The sequence below is a fragment of the Oryctolagus cuniculus genome, chromosome 15, assembly GCF_964237555.1.
Source record: "Oryctolagus cuniculus chromosome 15, mOryCun1.1, whole genome shotgun sequence".
NCBI classification, from domain to species: Eukaryota; Metazoa; Chordata; class Mammalia; order Lagomorpha; family Leporidae; genus Oryctolagus; species Oryctolagus cuniculus.
This window is the reverse complement of record NC_091446.1, coordinates 32,407,283-32,424,760: the sequence shown is the minus strand read 5'-3', so window position 1 is coordinate 32,424,760 and position 17,478 is coordinate 32,407,283. Positions and strand designations below refer to the sequence as shown.

Here is a 17,478-nt window from a genome sequence, read left to right as displayed (position 1 = left end):
TCTTCAAACCAGGCGTAAGGGTTTCGGGTCACGTTGTCCCCAAATTGCTTTTTCTCTGCTTCTCAAACCCTCCCCTTTCTTCAAGGCTGATCAGTGCTTACAGCACAACAGAAATGTGCAGGCCACAGAGCCAGTGAGGGCAGGGCATGGGCTTGGGAGCCCCGGTTCCTGTGGCCTCGGGCAAAGTACCTCAGTTTCCTCATCTGTAAGTGGGGAAAATGATAGCTCAAGATATGAGGATTAAATGAGTTATTGTCTGCAGTGGTAACACGCCTGGCCCTCGCAGAGGCCCTCTGAGTGCACATCAAAAAAACCTCCCCAGAGGAGCCTGCTCAGATAAGCAGGTACTTAACACGGCCAGGTCGGGCTACCACTCACCCCGCCCCTGCTCCTTTGAAGGGACCTGAAGTTTGCTCTGATTTTGGAAGCCTGGAAGCGTTAACCTGAGGCCGCGAGGGGCTGTGGCCAGAACTGGGATCAAACAGCCCCGTGTTGCGATCCGCAGGGTCAGTCAGTTCCTTAGCAAAGATCACTGTCCTGCTGAGACAGCAACCGCGCCCCTTTACCGGGGCCTTTCAAGCAGACAATATTTGATTTATTTTTCCCGTATTCCTCTAGTCAAGCTTGGCTGCCACAACCAAACAGCCCCAAGGCTTGAGGACATTTTTCTTGCATCCGTAGTGCAGGTAAGAACTTACTATGTGCATCTTAAAACTGAGGTTGAGAGCGTGAAGCGTGGACCACAGGTGTGTGACCCAAACTGTACGGATGGGACGGAGACCCGGCGGAGCCGGACGACGGCTCAGACGCAAGCGCCCATCTTCCAGGCGGAAGCCGCCCGGCTGCACGCGCGCCGCTCGCGCGCCCCCACCCTTCGCGTGCTTACGTGCGCTCCGTGACTGCCGCGGCGGACGCGGCATCGGCGGCGGACGACGCATGCGCTCTGGCACGCCGGCGCGCGCCCCCTCCCCTCGGCGGCCGCCGCAGAAGGAGGGGGCGCATGCGCGCACTGGGCGGCGGAGGGGCGTCACCGGAGAGTGGAAAGATTTGCGAGAGAAAGTGCGCGGGAGCCGGGCGGCGGAGCGCGAGCGCGCAGGCGCGGCCGAGGGGCGGGTTGCGACTTCGGAATCTCGGCGAACCCCAGTCGGCGCCGCATCTCTGTCTCGCCGCCATGGCCGCCTACAAGCTGGTGCTGATCCGGCACGGCGAGAGCGCCTGGAACCTGGAGAACCGCTTCAGCGGCTGGTATGATGCCGACCTGAGCCCGGCGGGCCACGAGGAGGCGAAGCGCGGCGGGCAGGCCCTGCGAGGTACGGCGTGGCCGTGGGGGGTGCGGCGGGCCGCGCAGGGCCCGCGTGCGGGGACGACGCCTCGGGCAGCGCGCAGTTGGGAGCGTGGGCGCGGGTACGGAGTCTCTGCCGGCCCAAGGTCATGCAGCGGAACGAGAGGGCCCGCGCCGCGGGGCTCACCTGGGGCGGTCGCCCCGCCGCCCTTCGCGCTCTGCCGACGTCGCCAGTGAAATCCTCCACCTTTAACCCGACCATTTACTAACTCGGGGCCGCGTTGCCCTGGATGGAGCCACCTCTGGTGGCCAGGCCATTTTAGGTTCTCCTTGGCCAGAAGAGTTGGTCGCGGTTGGGGCCCCTGGAGCAGGATGGCCGATGTCTCAGCGGCCGTACCCAAGCCTGGGGGCGGCTGCAGACCCTCACGGTGGGCTGTTGTGCGCTGGGGGGCCTAACGGGCTTCAGGACTGCCCGAAACCCACGTGCTTGTGTAGGGCTTTGCTGTTCAACCGCGTTCCCCAAGTAGCCTTCGAAACGCACTTACAGATGGGAATGAATGAATGAATGAATGAATGGAGTCGGTCCTGTCCACAACCCCACGGAGCAGGTTTTATCGTCCTCCCCAACCCGCCCTGGCCTCCTTTTCTAGTTGGTTACAGTGACGATTGGAAAGATGGTTTGTCCAAGGTCATACCTTTTCCCAGTCCGGTGTCCTTGCCCCAGTTCTGGGTGGAGGAACTTGTGGGCTGTTGGCCACGGAGGGGCAAAGGTGGAAGTGACCGAGAGAATGCCCATTCAGGCCTGCCCCTCCTCCCTCTGGGTTTGGAGGCTCCTGCACTGAAGAAGTGCTCCCAGCCCCGCCCTTCTGCCTTCTAACTCTGAACGGAGAAGCAGCTTCATGAAAGGGTCATTGATGCCTGGTGGGTGAGGCTGATGGTCGGCCTCGGGTCGCTTTCGCTGGCTTCTTGCCGTCATACATGCTTCGGAAATGAAGCGGAGCTTTGGAAAGACTGGGCAGTGTCATCCTGCTGGAGAGGACTGGGTGCGTTGCGATGGCCCGTGGTGACCCCACGCCCCTGGGAGAGGCCAGGATAGGGACGCACTGGTCAAGGAGGCCATTTTCTTTAGCTGTCTGGCAGGAAGGGCTGTGTGGGTCTGGTGGGTTGCTGATGACTAGCCCGGGACACAGCTATTGCCTCTGTCCTCCAAGACAGAGCAAGTGGCTAAACTTGCAGTCTCTGTAAAATAACAGACTCTGTTTCTTTTTTTTTTTTTTTTTTTAAGATTCATTTATTTGAAAGGCACAGTTACAGAGAGGCAGAGAGGGAGGTCTTCCATCTGCTGGTTCACTCCCCAAATGGCCTCAATGGCTGGCGCTCTGCCAATCTGAAGCCAGGAGCCAGGATCTTCTGGGTCTCCCACGTGGGTGCAGGGGCCCACGGACTTGGGCCATCTTCTACTACTTTCCCAGGCCACAGCAGAGAGCTGAATGGGAAGTAGAGTAACCAGGGCTCAAACTGGCGCCTGTGTGGGATGCTGGCGGCTTTACCTGCTATGCCACAGCGCCAGCCCCCACCAACTCTTAATGCTGGGGTGAGGATAGAATTCACACCATAGCATCCACCTGGCTGTCCTTTTGTTTCGTGGGCAAGAGGCTTTATGCCTCTCTCCTTGAGCATTCTCTGGTAATAGTACTTAAGGGAACTGCTCTTCTCACTGGGGACGACTTGTGTATCCAAAGTAAGAGGCCCCACTGCAAGTGGAAATGGATGCCATGAAACAGCCTGTGGCCGCTCAGCATGGAGCTGGGGCTTGCATGTAGGTATCCCTCCCCGTGACGGGACTCAGCCTTTCCTTGAGCCATTCCTCCTCTTCTGGTTAGGGAGGCGGCCATGACCTAGCTACCAGGACTTGTCCCGAGGCTCAGCGACGAGCTTGGTGTCTTTCTCTTGTGGGTGGGGTTGGTGTTCCCTGGTGATTAATCCTTCCTTCCTGGACTGGTGTAGTTCTTAACTACCCTTGTTCTCAGTTGAATGACTGGTAGAAAAATTCACTCTACTTTTTAGAAAAGTTTGTCTGTCTTTCTTTCTTTCTTTTTTTTTTTTTTTTTTTTAAGATTTATTTATTTATTTGAAAGTTACAGAGAGGCAGAGGGAGAAGTCTTCCATCTGCTGGTTCACTCCCCAAGTGGCCACAACGGCCGGAGCTGGGCTTACTCCAGCTTCCTCCAGGTCCCCCCACGTGAATGCAGGGACCCAAGCACTTGGGCCATCCTCTTTCCCAGGTCATAGCAGAGAGCTGGGTCAAAAGTGGAGCCAGCTGGTTCTTGAACCCGCACCCATTTGGGATGCCAGCACTGCAGGCGGTAGCTTTACCCACTACACCACAGCACTAGCCCCTCACTCTACATTTTATTACCATTGCTAACCTCAAGATGAAGCGATTTCTAGGAAAGCTTGTAAATTTTGAAGTGAGCCTGCTAGCCTCTTGTGAAGCAGGGAGGTTTCCTGGCTCACTCCCAAAGGAAAGAGCCGTCTCCCCTTTAAGGTAGAGGGATGGTAGTCTTTTCTTGAAGCGTGGAATGAGACTGACTCATTGTAAGCTATGGTTGGGTCCGCAGTGACTACCACGTGGGGAGGAGAGAATCTGTGCACAGCATTGGTGCTTTCCTCATTGGGCATTGGGGGCTTCCCCTAACCTTGACTGAAGTGGGTGGGGAAACAGGCTGGTGCGATGACCCTTATAGAGAGGGACCGGGAGTTAAGAACTTGTGTGATTCCCACGCTACATGCAGCAAACTGTTTCATCCACACCCCCTGCATTTTCTAGACAGAGGTCTAGCAAATACCTATCAGAAGGGGCAGTGCACCCACATGGGTGACCGGAAGAAGCTCCTGGCTTTGGATCGGCGCAGCTCCTGCCGTTGTGGCCATTTGGGGAGTGAAGCAGTGGGTGGAAGAGCTCTTTTTCTCACTCTGCCTTTCAAATAAAATAAATCTTCAAAAAGTTGGATTTTTGAGGGCCAGCATTGTGGCACAGCGGGTTAAGCTATCACCGACAGCTCTAGCATTTGAGTCCCAGCTGCTCCGTTTCTGATGCAGTTTCCTGCTAATGAACCTGGGAAAGTAGCAGATGAAGCCCAAGTGCTTGGGCTTCTGCCACCCATGTGGGAGATGAAGCTCCAGACTCCTGGCTTTGGCCTGGCCCTGCCCTGGCTGTTGCCGCCATCTGGGGAATAAACTAGTGAGTAGATGAGCTACCCCCTCCCTCTCTCCATCTCCCACACCCTCCATGACTCTACCTTTTTCGCTAATAAATCTTTTTAAAATGTTGGGTCTTAGAATGACTTTTAGTTTACATAATCCTTTAATTCTTTCCTTCATCTGGTAAGATGGGTTTTGCTATGAGGAAGACTAAATAAAACATATAAAATATTTGGCCCAGTGTGGGACAGATGGTAAGCTTGCTATAGATGTTAGCTACTATTATATAGGAAGAGATCCCAGGTTTTTAGGGTCATGTTCTCTATAAAGAATGGAAACTTTTTTTTAGCATTTTTTAAACAATTTTTTAGATTTTATTTATTTATTTGAGAGGTAGAGTTACAGACAGTGAGAGGGAGAGACAGAGAGAAAGGTCTTCCTTCTGTTGGTTCACTCCCCAGATGGCCACAATGGCCAGAGCTGTACCAATCTGAAGGCAGGAGCCAGATGCTTCTTCCCGGTCTCCCACGCGGGTACAGGGGCCCAAGCACTTGGGCCATCTTCTACTGCTTTCCTAGGCCACAGCAGAGAGCTGGATTGGAAGAGGAGCAGCTGAGACTAGAACTGGCGCCCATATGGGATGCTGGCACTGCAGGTGAAGGATTAAACTACTGTGCCATGGAGCCGGCCCCAACACTTTTTTGTGTGTGTGTGTGTGTGTGTGTTTTTTTTTTTTTAAGATTTATTTAAGTTACAGAGAATTTTTCCTAAAGAACAGATATGAGTTCACATTTCAAATTTTAACCATCTGTTTGTGATTTCTGTTGGAAGTATTTTGTGGTTTGGTTTTTTAAATTTTGAACAATATTGAATTGGAAATTTAATAGGTTTTAAGACAAGATCTAATAAATGAAATATATTCTGTTAAAAAAAGATTTATTTGAAAGGGAGAGAGAGAGAGAGAGATCTTCATCTGCTGTTTCACTCTCTAAATAAATGGCTGTAACAACTGGGCCTGGGCCAGGCCAAAGCCAGGAGCCAAGAGCTTCTTCCAGGTCTCCCATGTGGGTGCAGGAGTCCAAGTACTTGGGCCATCTTCTGCTTTTCTAGGCACATTAGCAAGGAGCAGTACTGGAAATGGAGTAGCTGGAACTCAAACAGGTGCCTGTATGGGATGCTGGCATTGCAGGCAGCAGCTTAACCCATTATACCACAATGCTGGCCCCAGAAATACTTAAACTATGCTTAAGAACAACATTCTGGAGGATAGGATAAGCAGCACAGGTCTTAGCTGTGCATTTAGGCTTTGGGGTAAATAAATGATTGGAAAAACCTCTAGGGGTTACTGTCATCTGTAATACATATCAACAAAAGTTCCATGTTCCTTGAAGGCAGGATATTGTACTTGTAAGAACATACAGAATTAAATATCTGGTCAAATGGCTTGCAGTTGAATTACCTATGTAGGAGATCCACATACAAGAAAATTCTGGCACAGAGTAGATCTGATGAGCTTATCACTTTGCACTTGTGATTTTCAGACGCTGGCTATGAATTTGACATCTGCTTCACCTCGGTGCAGAAAAGAGCCATCCGGACCCTCTGGACGGTGCTGGATGCCATTGACCAGATGTGGCTGCCGGTCGTGAGGACTTGGCGCCTCAACGAGCGGCACTATGGGGGTCTGACCGGCCTCAATAAGGCAGAGACTGCTGCCAAGCATGGTGAGGCCCAGGTGAAGATCTGGCGGCGCTCCTATGACGTCCCCCCGCCCCCCATGGAGCCTGACCATCCCTTCTACAGCAACATCAGTAAGGTATGGACAATGGCGCTTTCCCCTTGCCATGGCAACCAGCCTCGGGGCTCAGAGTCAGAGCTGCTAGGTAAAGTTTTCACAAAAGAGAGAGAGAATCTGTGATCCCATGGTTCAATACCCAGTTGCTGGCAGCAGCCAGGCCTGGCAAGGCTGAAGCTAGGCGGTGGGAACTCAGTCTGGGCCTCCCACATAGGTGTCACATACTTTAGCCATCATTTGCCTCCCAGAGTATGCGTTACCAGGAGCCTGGAATTGGGACTGGAGCTGGGGCTTGAGCACAGGCACTCAGATGTAGGACACTGGTCTCTGAAGCAGCATCTTAACCCGGTGCCAAATCAGCCCCGCAGCCTCTTTCTGTAGCTTTCATCTGTGACTTCCCAGTCCCATTGAATTTATAATCTATCACCAAATATTTCATTGTTACCTCCCCTTCTCCAAGGTTTGACTTTAACTTATTCAAGATCTAGTTGATAGTTTATGTTGTTTAATACCTCCACCACTATATTTTATAAAACCTATTCAGAGCCAACTGCATGTTAAAGTGAATTGGGAAGAACACTGCTGCACAGCTTTTTTTCCTTTTCTACAACTTTTTTTTTAACTCTGAATCTTCCCTGTAGTGAATAACAGGGGAGGCAGAGGCAGGCTAATGACGGTCTCCTTTCCCAAGTCCTCAGCTGTGTTCTGGACCCTGGCGGGACCCTTACCCACCCCTTGGGAATTGAGAAATGTGCTAACAGAGACAACTCTGAGTAACTGGTGATGCCGGGTTTTTTCTTGTTTAGGATCGCAGGTATGCAGACCTCACTGAAGATCAGCTGCCTTCCTGTGAAAGTCTGAAGGACACTATAGCCAGAGCCCTGCCCTTCTGGAATGAAGAGATTGTGCCCCAGATCAAGGAGGGCAAACGGGTACTGATCGCGGCCCACGGCAACAGCCTTCGGGGCATTGTCAAGCACCTGGAGGGTACGTACATTTGGTACAGTGCTGCCTCTGATCCGGGACTGACTTAGAAGGAAGGCGACCTGGACGTCCAGTGACGTATTGGTAGCCTTAGAGACAGTCAAGACAGACTCAGACCCTCAGGCGTCTCCAGGCCTGACTCAGTTGGCGTCTACCCCCAGGTGGTCCCATACACGGTCAAGTTGAGGTGCCCGCTCACCTCTGGACTAGGAATGCCAAGTGCAGCTGCTGATAAAAGCTTCCTATGACAACTGGTCTCAGCCTCACACAGGAATCTGTCTGTATCTGAAGTTTATAGGGCCTTGTGCCCTGATGCTGAGGTTTGGCAGGTGTGTAGATATCTAGATGTCTGAGATGGGTACTGGCTGCCTCCACTGTGGGCTGCTAGAACCCATGGTAGGGGACCAATGGTATACACCTTTCTGCACCTTGTTGGTGCTCCATGTTGTGCATTTTTCCTTATTTGCTTTTGAGGTGTAGAAGTGGGGTAATGTCTGGCCCATGGGCTGTATAAGCCTGTGAAATCATTTGATCTGGCCCTGCCAAGGCAACTGCAGGTGGGACTTAAATGTAATAAATCTATGGCAGGCTAATTTCTAAGTGCATAATTTAGGATTGCCTGCAGATGATGTTAACCGGAGCCCATATGGGATGCCGGTGCTTCATGCCAGGGCATTAAGCTGCTGCACCACAGTGCTGGCCCCAGTGTTATAAATATCCAAATGCCCCCTGGCAGACTAAGGTTTCTCCACCCCTGGTTTAGTGGCTGAGAAATAAGTGTTGGCCATTCCTTCCATAGTGGATCTATTAATACACTACAGCTCAGAATTATTAATGAAGATCAGAAAGGGTATGTGTTCTAATTCTTACCAAATTCCATTATCACCTGCAGCATAAACAGTAAATCTAGGGGGGCGATGTGGATTTACACTTTTCATGGCTGATCATGGTGGGTGTTTTCAGGTCTCTCTGAAGAGGCCATCATGGAGCTGAACCTGCCGACTGGTATCCCCATTGTCTATGAACTGGACAAGAACTTGAAGCCCATCAAGCCCATGCAGTTCCTGGGGGATGAAGAGACCGTGCGCAAAGCCATGGAAGCTGTGGCTGCCCAGGGCAAGGCCAAGAAGTGAAGGCAAGCAGGCGGACCACAACCCCCAGGACCACCCTCCCTGCCTGCCCATCCCTCTGCACCTGTCCCCTGCACATGTCACACTGACCACCTTGTAGGCACCTTAGGTTGTAGCTGCAGGGGGGGACTGGTGGCTCCTGCTTTTCTTTTAGCTATTTTGTCTCTTGCACCACTCTCTTCACACAATCTAGTCAGGACAGCACCCCTGGGGTATGGGCTGTCAGCCCAAGCAGAGGGAAGGGTCCTCTCTCCAACAGAAAGGTTAAAACGCCCATGTCTGATAATGCTCTTCATTACGGGCCTGCTGGAGTAGGGAGAGGGAGGAGCCATGCTAAAGCCTGACCAATGAGGAGAGGGAGGAGAGTCTGCCTGCCATGTTCCTGGGAGCCAGTCCTGTGGCTTCCACAGTCAGCTCACTGCCCCAGGGGCTCTAGTCATTCCAATGGAGGCGAATGTAACTGCATGGGGATTTAAAAACACCACCGCCACTGCCTCCCTCACCCCAGAGGAGCTGGCTCCAGAGGTTGGGATCAAGCCTGAAGTTTGTGATGCATTTACTTTTACAAAATGTGTGTGTGTGAGTGAGTGAGTGAGAAACTGATACTAGACAAAAGCCCTTCTGGGTTCCTAGTGGCGGTCAGATAGTCCCCAGTGTGGTCACCAGAGAATTAGCCATTCCTCATACAGTATGGGATGAGCCTGGCCTCTAAGGGGTGGGAGCACCTCCTGCTGCGTCTTAGGATCCCTCCCCTGCCTGTTTTGTGGCAGTGAGATGCCTCTTGATCATGTCCAAGTGTGACTTTCGCTGTCTGATTCTGAATCATGTTTTCCAGTTGCTCGGCCCTGCCACGTGTGCCCAGTGCTCATTCTGAGCATAACTGTACTGAATCCTTTTTCCAGATCAGAGTAATAAAGGAGTGATGTGCAATATTTTCCTGTGTGATACTTCTTGTCTGAGGAAACCTTAGCGTCCAACTTGGAATGTCCCATGACCCAAGTCCTGTGTGACTGATTAAGATTTTTAGGAGTTGTCACAATTTTACACTTGGGTCTAAAGCCCAGGTCTCTAGGTTTCCTGCGGAGCCTGGAGAGCTAAGCAGGGCGGCCAGGCCCTGCATTCAGGTTGCTGCCCTGAAGCTCCTGCTCACAGGTCCTGGCTACTGAAAACCCCTCGACCACAAAGTCAGATTCTGAAACTCCATTCCCCTTTGCAGTAAGGAAGGGCTTCTCATTTAACCCTTTTCTGTCAATAACTTACCAACTTGGTTCACACCTTTCCTTTTGGGTCCTAAAGGTTTTTTTTTTTTTTAAATTATTTATTTATTTATTTATTTTTTGACAGGCAGAGTGGACAGTGAGAGAGAGAGAGAGACAGAGAGAAAGGTCTTCCTTTGCCGTTGGTTCACCCTCCAATGGCCGCCGCGGCCGGCGCGCTGCGGCCGGTGCACCGCGCTGATCCGATGGCAGGAGCCAGGTGCTTTTCCTGGTCTCCCATGGGGTGCAGGGCCCAAGCACCTGGGCCATCCTCCACTGCACTCCCTGGCCACAGCAGAGGGCTGGCCTGGAAGAGGGGCAACCGGGACAGAATCCAGCGCCCCGACCGGGACTAGAACCCGGTGTGCCGGCGCCGCTAGGCGGAGGATTAGCCTAGTGAGCCGCGGCGCCGGCCCAGGGTCCTAAAGTTTTAACCTTGCCAGTCAACTAATATCCTCAAAAATCATACACCTCCCCAACATGACTTGGTGTAGAGCAGGAGGAGTTTTTTACATTTATATGTACCACCAGAAAGGGCATTACTCACATTTGCCTTCTCTTCCCCTAAGGCCTTGGAAGAGACTGCAAGGTAAAGAACAGGCCTTTTCCTTTGCGGCTAGAGCAAGTAAGAGCCTCCATCTACGAAGCTCCTAGGAAGCTCTGTGCCAGCCATTGGGGGGTATTACATACGCTGCCTCCAACAGCTCTCTTGAGCAACCTGTGGAAGGGCTGGTAACTTCTTGATTAGAGAGGAAACAGGTTCAAAGAAATGTAGGTAGCAATGTGCAAAATGGCACACTGTTCCATACTGGAGCACAGATGATGGGTATTCAAAGTCCTTATGCTTCTAAATGCCTGCTACAGCCAGGGCTGGGCCAGGTCAAAGCTATGAACAAAGAAAGCAACTCAGTGGCGCCGGCCCCCATGTAGCATCTTAACCACCAGGTCAAACACCATCTAAAATGAGTCTCATTTGATCTGGACAGTAACCTTACAACCTTCAGTAAGTCTAAGAAGCCTGGTGGATGTTATTCTCTTAACCTGTGCTGAGTCCTAGACTAGAAGTTTCACCAGGTGTTCTCACCAGCTGGATCAGTTTGTTCACGGCATCCAACTCCAGCTGCGGACGTGTGGGAGCCTGGCCTTCCTCTGCAAAGGGCAGGTGTACTGCAGGAGTGGTGGATGTGTTGGTGAAAAACCCTCTGCTTGGCTGGCACCGCGGCTCACTAGGCTAATCCTCTGCCTTGCGGCGCCGGCACACCGGGTTCTAGTCCCGGTCGGGGTGCCGGATTCTGTCCCGGTTGCCCCCCTTCCAGGCCAGCTCTCTGCTGTGGCCCGGGAGTGCAGTGGAGGATGGCCCAAGTGCTTGGGCCCTGCACCCCATGGGAGACTAGGATAAGTACCTGGCTCCTGGCTTCGGATCAGCATGGTGCGCCGGCTGCAGTGCACTGGCCGCGGCAGCCATTGGAGGGTGAACCAACGGCAAAAGAAAGACCTTTCTTTTCACTGTCTACTCTGCCTGTCAAAAAAAAAAAAAAAAAAAAAAAGTAAGGCTCTGGACGGACTCCCTGTACTCCTCCATTTGGCAAAGAGCCTCAGGATTTGCTTCTTGTTGCCCTCTACTGCCGCCCAGAGTAGAGAGGTACTGGTGGGAAATGAGGTAGGGGTGTCCCATACATAGAGTTAAAAATTTGTTGAGTGTGAGTGAGGCCAACTTTGTTCCAGTGACTCAACCTATTTTTACAACCTAAGGTTTCACATGGAACAAGTGCTAGATCATGTTTTTTTTTTAAAAGATTGTATTTATTTATTTGATGAAAGAGTTACAGAGAGGAGAGGCAAGAGGTCTTCCAACTGGCCCCAACAGCTGGAGCTGCGCCCATCAGAAGCCAGGAGCTGCTTCTGGGTCTCCCGTGCAACTGCAGGGGCCCAAGGACTTGGGACATCTTCCACTGCCATATCCAGGCCATAGCAGAGAGCTGGATTGGAAGTGGAGTAGCCGGTGCTTGTACAGGATGTTGGCACCACAGGCGGCAGCCCCTTAGATCATGTTTTGAACTTAGGTCCTTCTCAGGTGACACCCAGGCCAGACTCCCCTGCTTGGGACTGCCCCACAGGGCAGGGGTACAGTTAGAAGAGCTATACCCACCAATTCTCCCAATGCTGAGGGCCTGCTGTCTGGCTGAACAGTGTGAAGCATGACTCCAAAGTGAGGCCAGCTCTGGAGGACACTCCACGTAATCCATGGTGTCGTTAGCTGGAGTCGGTCCTGCCACAGCCAAAGTGCTTTCCTGTAGGACAGCAGAAGCAGCTGAATGAAGTAATCCACGTCAGCTGGGAACTGCCTCATGTTTGGCCAGTAACAGTGAAACAATGGAGATGCTGTCGTGAATCATGGGAGTGGAAATCTGAGGTCAGAAGAGAGCAGTTAGAGAAAGGCTGGGGTTCATTTATCCAGCCCTGGAGGAAGACGGGCAGCTCCAGAGGAAGTTAAGCTCCTGATCCCTGAAAACAGCCTGTGCAGTGAAGCCGGTGGAGGCTCCAGCACAGGTCACAGGACAGAGCCTGCAACCCCCCGGACTCACCGTCTGTTCCCTGTCCTCACCTTTTTCAACTTTTTTTTTTTTTTTTTTTCAACTTTTTTTTTTTTTTTTTTTTTTTTTTTTGACAGGCAGAGTGGACAGTGAGAGAGAGAGACAGAGAGAAAGGTCTTCCTTTGCCGTTGGTTCACCCTCCAATGGCCGCCGCGGTCGGCGCACTGCGGCCGGCGCACCGCGCTGATCCGATGTCAGGAGCCAGGTGCTTTTCCTGGTCTCCCATGGGGTGCAGGGCCCAAGCACCTGGGCCATCCTCCACTGCACTCCCTGGCCACAGCAGAGGGCTGGCCTGGAAGAGGGGCAACCGGGACAGAATCCGGCGCCCCGACCGGGACTAGAACCCGGTGTGCCGGTGCCGCTAGGCGGAGGATTAGCCTAGTGAACCGCGGCGCCGGCCTGTCCTCACCTTTTTCAAAAACCCCGTGTAGTCACTACTGTTTATCACTTCCTTGACAGGTAGTGTCTTACAGAACATCGATAGCTGAACATTTCTTGCTGGGAATTAACAGAAATGTGTATTTTTGTTGTCAGTCTTGTGGAAATTTAGAGTGGATCAATTCTCTAAAATACGATTACCTCTAAGACATTTTTACTAGGATGTGGCAAACTGGGATGGCTCTTTAAGTGTGGGAGGTGTGGGCAGTAACACTCAAGGTCCGGACTGAGGCGAAAGACAGTACCCTGCCAAGTCCTGCCCAAATCTAGCCCACAGACTCCACCCCGTGGACCTAGGAGTCTGGGCAGTGTCTCGCGTGTTTACTTACCTTATGGATCCAAGCTGCACTTTACTCTCCAGATCAGCCTAACTTTGGGGAATCTGGTAAAATTAAGTTCTTGAGTGAACAAAATACAGGACTGGGCCTTGGAATCCACAGGTGACCTAAAAGGTGAAGCCCTCCCAAGTGCTCTCCACAGTCTGTAAACTTACTTAGGGTGTCTGTTAACCCTGGAGTCTGCTGTGTACCCTGCAACCATTCTTAAGCCCCAGCTGCTAACTCACGCTAACTCATGTTAGCAGCTCCATTCCTTGCAACCAAGAGCCCTGCCGAGCGGTAGGTCAAGTGGTCCGTCATAGCAGTTACGATGCTCATATCTCACATCTGAGTGCCTGAGTTTAAGTCCTGGCTCCACTCCCAATTCCAGCTTCCTGGGAGGCTCAAGTGGTTGGGTCCCTGCCACCCAAATGGGAGACCTAGAGTGAATTCCTGGCTCCTGGTTTTGGCCTGGCCCAGCCTGAGCCATTGCAGGCATCTGAGGCAGTGGGTCAGTGAATTGGAACTTGGTCTCTCTCTCTGCCTCTGAAAAACAGAAAAAGAGCCCTACCTAATGGCAGGAACACCACAGACGGCTAGCATCACCTGCCGTTGTCACTGAGACAGCAACCGACTCCGAGATGGCGCCTCTCTGCCACAGAAGCACATCAGGTCCCCTGGGAGGCTACAACACAAAGACCTACTCTGGGTTCACCCCACCGGATTCAGATCCAGAGGCCAGGAAGCAGGGCTGGGACACCTGCCTTATTTATAAGTTTCACAGGCAATTTTGAAGTGTACCTAAACTAGGCATAAAACCTCCATTCCAAAGCACAGAAAGAACAATTTCCTCCTTGTTCTCAAAAATGAGTTTCTGAGCAGCAATCTGTCCTGTCACTCAGCCATCCCGAACTGTTCAGTCCACCATGAGAACGCCCAACACGAGTTTTATTGAGCAACTGCTACAAGTCTGTTAGGCACAGTTCTGGCACCAGTGAGTCAAAGATAAGTAACCCAGAATCCTGCCCTAAAAGGAGCAGAGGCTACTGGGGAGATGGGCACGTAACTAACTCACAATGCAGCACCCAATGGCAGAAGGGAGAAAGTCCAAGGTGGTCTGCACCCAGGTGCTTCAAATGCTCTTTGGAAACTTGCTTACAGGTAGCCATCCACGCTCTGCTTCTCCATCCCGACCAAAATGAGCCCATGCACATACAGGATGCCCTACTGAAGTCCTCCACATGCTAGCCAGAAATTCTCCTGGGATGGGGAATACTCTAGCTGGGTGCAATTTGCAGCCCGTTTGTGGTTATCTTTAGTACTGGTAGACAGGGAAAATACACACAGATAACACAGCCTGCTCCAATAAAGCATTACAGAACTGCTCAGGCTAGACTATGCTACTTGGGTGGCCCTCACAGGCCCCCAATAACCTTCTATCATCATGTTCTGCTTCACTTCTCCCCTGACAAATTTCTAACTTTACAAATTATTTGTCTTTCCCCACTAGAATGTGTGCTGTACAAGGCCAGAACTCTGTCGTTTTTACTGCTTTACCTCCCAGCTCCTGCAGTAGAGGTTGGCTGAGTTGCTCAGTATATACTTATTGAATGAACAATGTCCAGCATGCGCTCATGACCAGGGAGCCTGTCTGACTATGAAGGCTCTCTAACGGCACGCCTCTGGTTCTGTTCAACAACGGCTCAGGGGAGAGGAGCTTGTCAGCTTAACCTAAGACTTGTTTGAATACGGCTCTGCTACTTGATGGCTAAGTGACTCGGGAGTAGATTCATTTGTGAAATGGTCTTTCCAGGGTCACTGTGAGGTGCAGAGGAGCATAAATACAATGGTTACCCTGATGTTCAGTTGCTAACACCAGGAAAGTACTGGAAAGAACTGAACTGAAATTTTATTTTATTTTATTTTATTTTATTTTATTTATTTATTTTTACAGGCAGAGTGGACAGTGAGAGAGAGAGAGAGAGAGAGAGAGAGAGAGAAAGGTCTTCCTTTTGCCGTTGGTTCACCCTCCAATGGCCACCGCGGCCGGCGCACCACACTGATCCGAAGGCAGGAGCCAGGTGCTTCTCCTGGTCTCCCATGCGGGTGCAGGGCCCAAGCACTTGGGCCATCCTCCACTGCACTCCCGGGCCATAGCAGAGAGCTGGCCTGGAAGAGGGGCAACCGGGACAGAATCTGGTGCCCCGACCGGGACTAGAACCCGGTGTGCTGGTGCTGCTAGGCGGAGGATTAGCCTATTGAGCCGCGGCACCGGCCTAAACTGAAATTTTAAGTGTCTACACAGTCTTTAATCAGCATTTTGCTTCTAGAAATTGTCTTGTGGAAGAATCACAGGCCCACACAAATAAAAATGGCTAAGGGTTTCCTCCCTAGTGCCATCTAACAAAATCTGTAAAGTCTCAAAATACCTATCATTAGGGAACTGATGAAACAGCTACATCAAAGCGGCACAAAGCCTGGCATTTAGTAGACACCTGAAAAAAGGCAATCAGACAATAAATATAACAAAAACAGTAACATGTCCTGGGTACTTTTATGCATTTCTTCCTCATGATCATACCATTCAGATGAAGGAAAAGTCTTAAAGAGATATAAACAATTTGCTCAAGTGTCAGCGCCAACATTCTGGTTGTTATGGAAAACTGGGCAAAGTGTAAGAGGGATCACTCAGTATTATTATTATTATTATTTTTTTTTTTTTTTTTAATTTTTTACAGGCAGAGTGGACAGTGAGAGAGAGAGACAGAGAGAGAAAGGTCTTCCTTTGCCGTTGGTTCACCCTCCAATGGCCGCCGCTGCAGCCGGCGCACAGCGCTGATCCGATGGCAGGAGCCAGGATCCAGGTGCTTTTCCTGGTCTCCCATGGGGTGCAGGGCCCAAGCACTTGGGCCATCCTCCACTGCACTCCCTGGCCATAGCAGAGAGCTGGCCTGGAAGAGGGGCAACCGGGACAGAATCCGGCGCCCCGACCGGGACCAGAACCCGGTGTGCCGGCGCTGCAAGGTGGAGGATTAGCCTATTGAGCCACGGCGCCGGCCTATTATTATTATTTTTGACAGGCAGAGTGGACAGTGAGAGAGACAGAGAGAAAGGTCTTCCTTTTGCCGTTGGTTCACCCTCCAATGGCCGCAGTAGCCGGCGTGCTGAGGCCAGCGCAGCGTGCTGTTCCGAAGGCAGGAGCCAGGTGCTTCTCCTGGTCTCCCATGGGGTGCAGGGCCCAAGCACTTGGGCCATCCTCCACTGCACTCCTGGGCCACAGCAGAGAGCTGGCCTGGAAAAGGGGCAACCGGGACAGAATCTGGCGCCCCGACCACGACTAGAAACTGGTGTGCCGGCGCCGCAGGCAGAGGATTAGCCTAGTGAGCTGCGGCGCCAGCCAGTATTATTATTATAGATTTATTTATTTGAAAGGCAGAGGTATCTTCCACCTGCTGGTTCACCACCAAAATGGCCTTAATAGCTGAGGCTGGACCGTGCTGAAGCCAGGAGCCCAAGACTCCATCCTGGTCTCCCTTGTGGGTGGCAGGGGTCCAAGTACTTGGGCCAGCTCTGCTGCCTTCCCAGGTGCATTAGCAAGGAGCTGGATTGAAGCGGAGCAATTGCGACTCGCTGGTGCTCATATAGGGATATGGGGATGTTGCAGCCGTACATCCTGTGATGTTCACACAACTATGAGCAAATTGTTTATATCTCTTTAAGACTTTTCCTTCATCTGAATGGTATGATCATGAGGAAGAAATGCATAAAAGTACCCAGGACATGTTACTGTTTTTGTTATATTTATTGTCTGATTGCCTTTTTTCAGGTGTCTACTAAATGCCAGGCTTTGTGCCGCTTTGATGTAGCTGTTTCATCAGTTCCCTAATGATAGGATAAACAAATTCCATCACAGGCGGCGGCTTAACCCACTGCACCATGACACCGGTCCTGCTGTATTTAAAATTGCACGTGGATCTATCATTATCACAATCAAATTTTCAATTAAACAAATGACCCAGCCTCAGCTGCCTGTGGCTAGCAACTAGGGGATGTGAGGACACACCCAGCAGGCTGACTCCAAAGCTTGCCCTCAGCCTTTGGGGGGTGAACACTGAAAACGCGGCCCGAGGGATGTCCCCAGCAGCGCCACTTGAGGCCCGCCCTTCCCCTCCGCGCTGCAACCCCTCCATCCTTGACTCCATCCCTTCCTCACTCGAGCTGGGCCCTGCATTTCGGCTTCTGCATTTTGCTAGGGCTGCTGTCTGCCTCGAATATCTTCACTTTACTCCAAATTCTGTCATTCCTTTCCCGGCCACCTCACGTGAAAGCTCTGTCCGTCTTTTCAATTCCGATGGGTCACCCAGTCCTGGAGTACCCAGTACATCAGAAACCCTATTTTCACCAAATACTCTGCAGACCTATTCACGTGCTACCTGGATGAGCCCATCCGTGCTACAGTTTTCACTGTGCCGTAATGT

General features: G+C 51.6%; 1 protein-coding gene across 1 annotated transcript; it reads left to right on the top strand.

Annotated features, from left to right (window-relative positions):
- The first annotated feature begins 935 nt into the window (after nucleotides 1-935).
- Nucleotides 936-9,327, top strand: PGAM1 (phosphoglycerate mutase 1). Its single transcript, XM_051824040.2, has 4 exons — nucleotides 936-1,310; nucleotides 6,028-6,302; nucleotides 7,088-7,268; nucleotides 8,229-9,327. Exons 1-4 carry the CDS (start codon nucleotides 1,001-1,003, stop codon nucleotides 8,396-8,398), a joined length of 936 nt encoding a protein of 311 aa, XP_051680000.2. The 5' UTR covers nucleotides 936-1,000; the 3' UTR covers nucleotides 8,399-9,327.
- The last annotated feature ends 8,151 nt before the right edge of the window (nucleotides 9,328-17,478 follow it).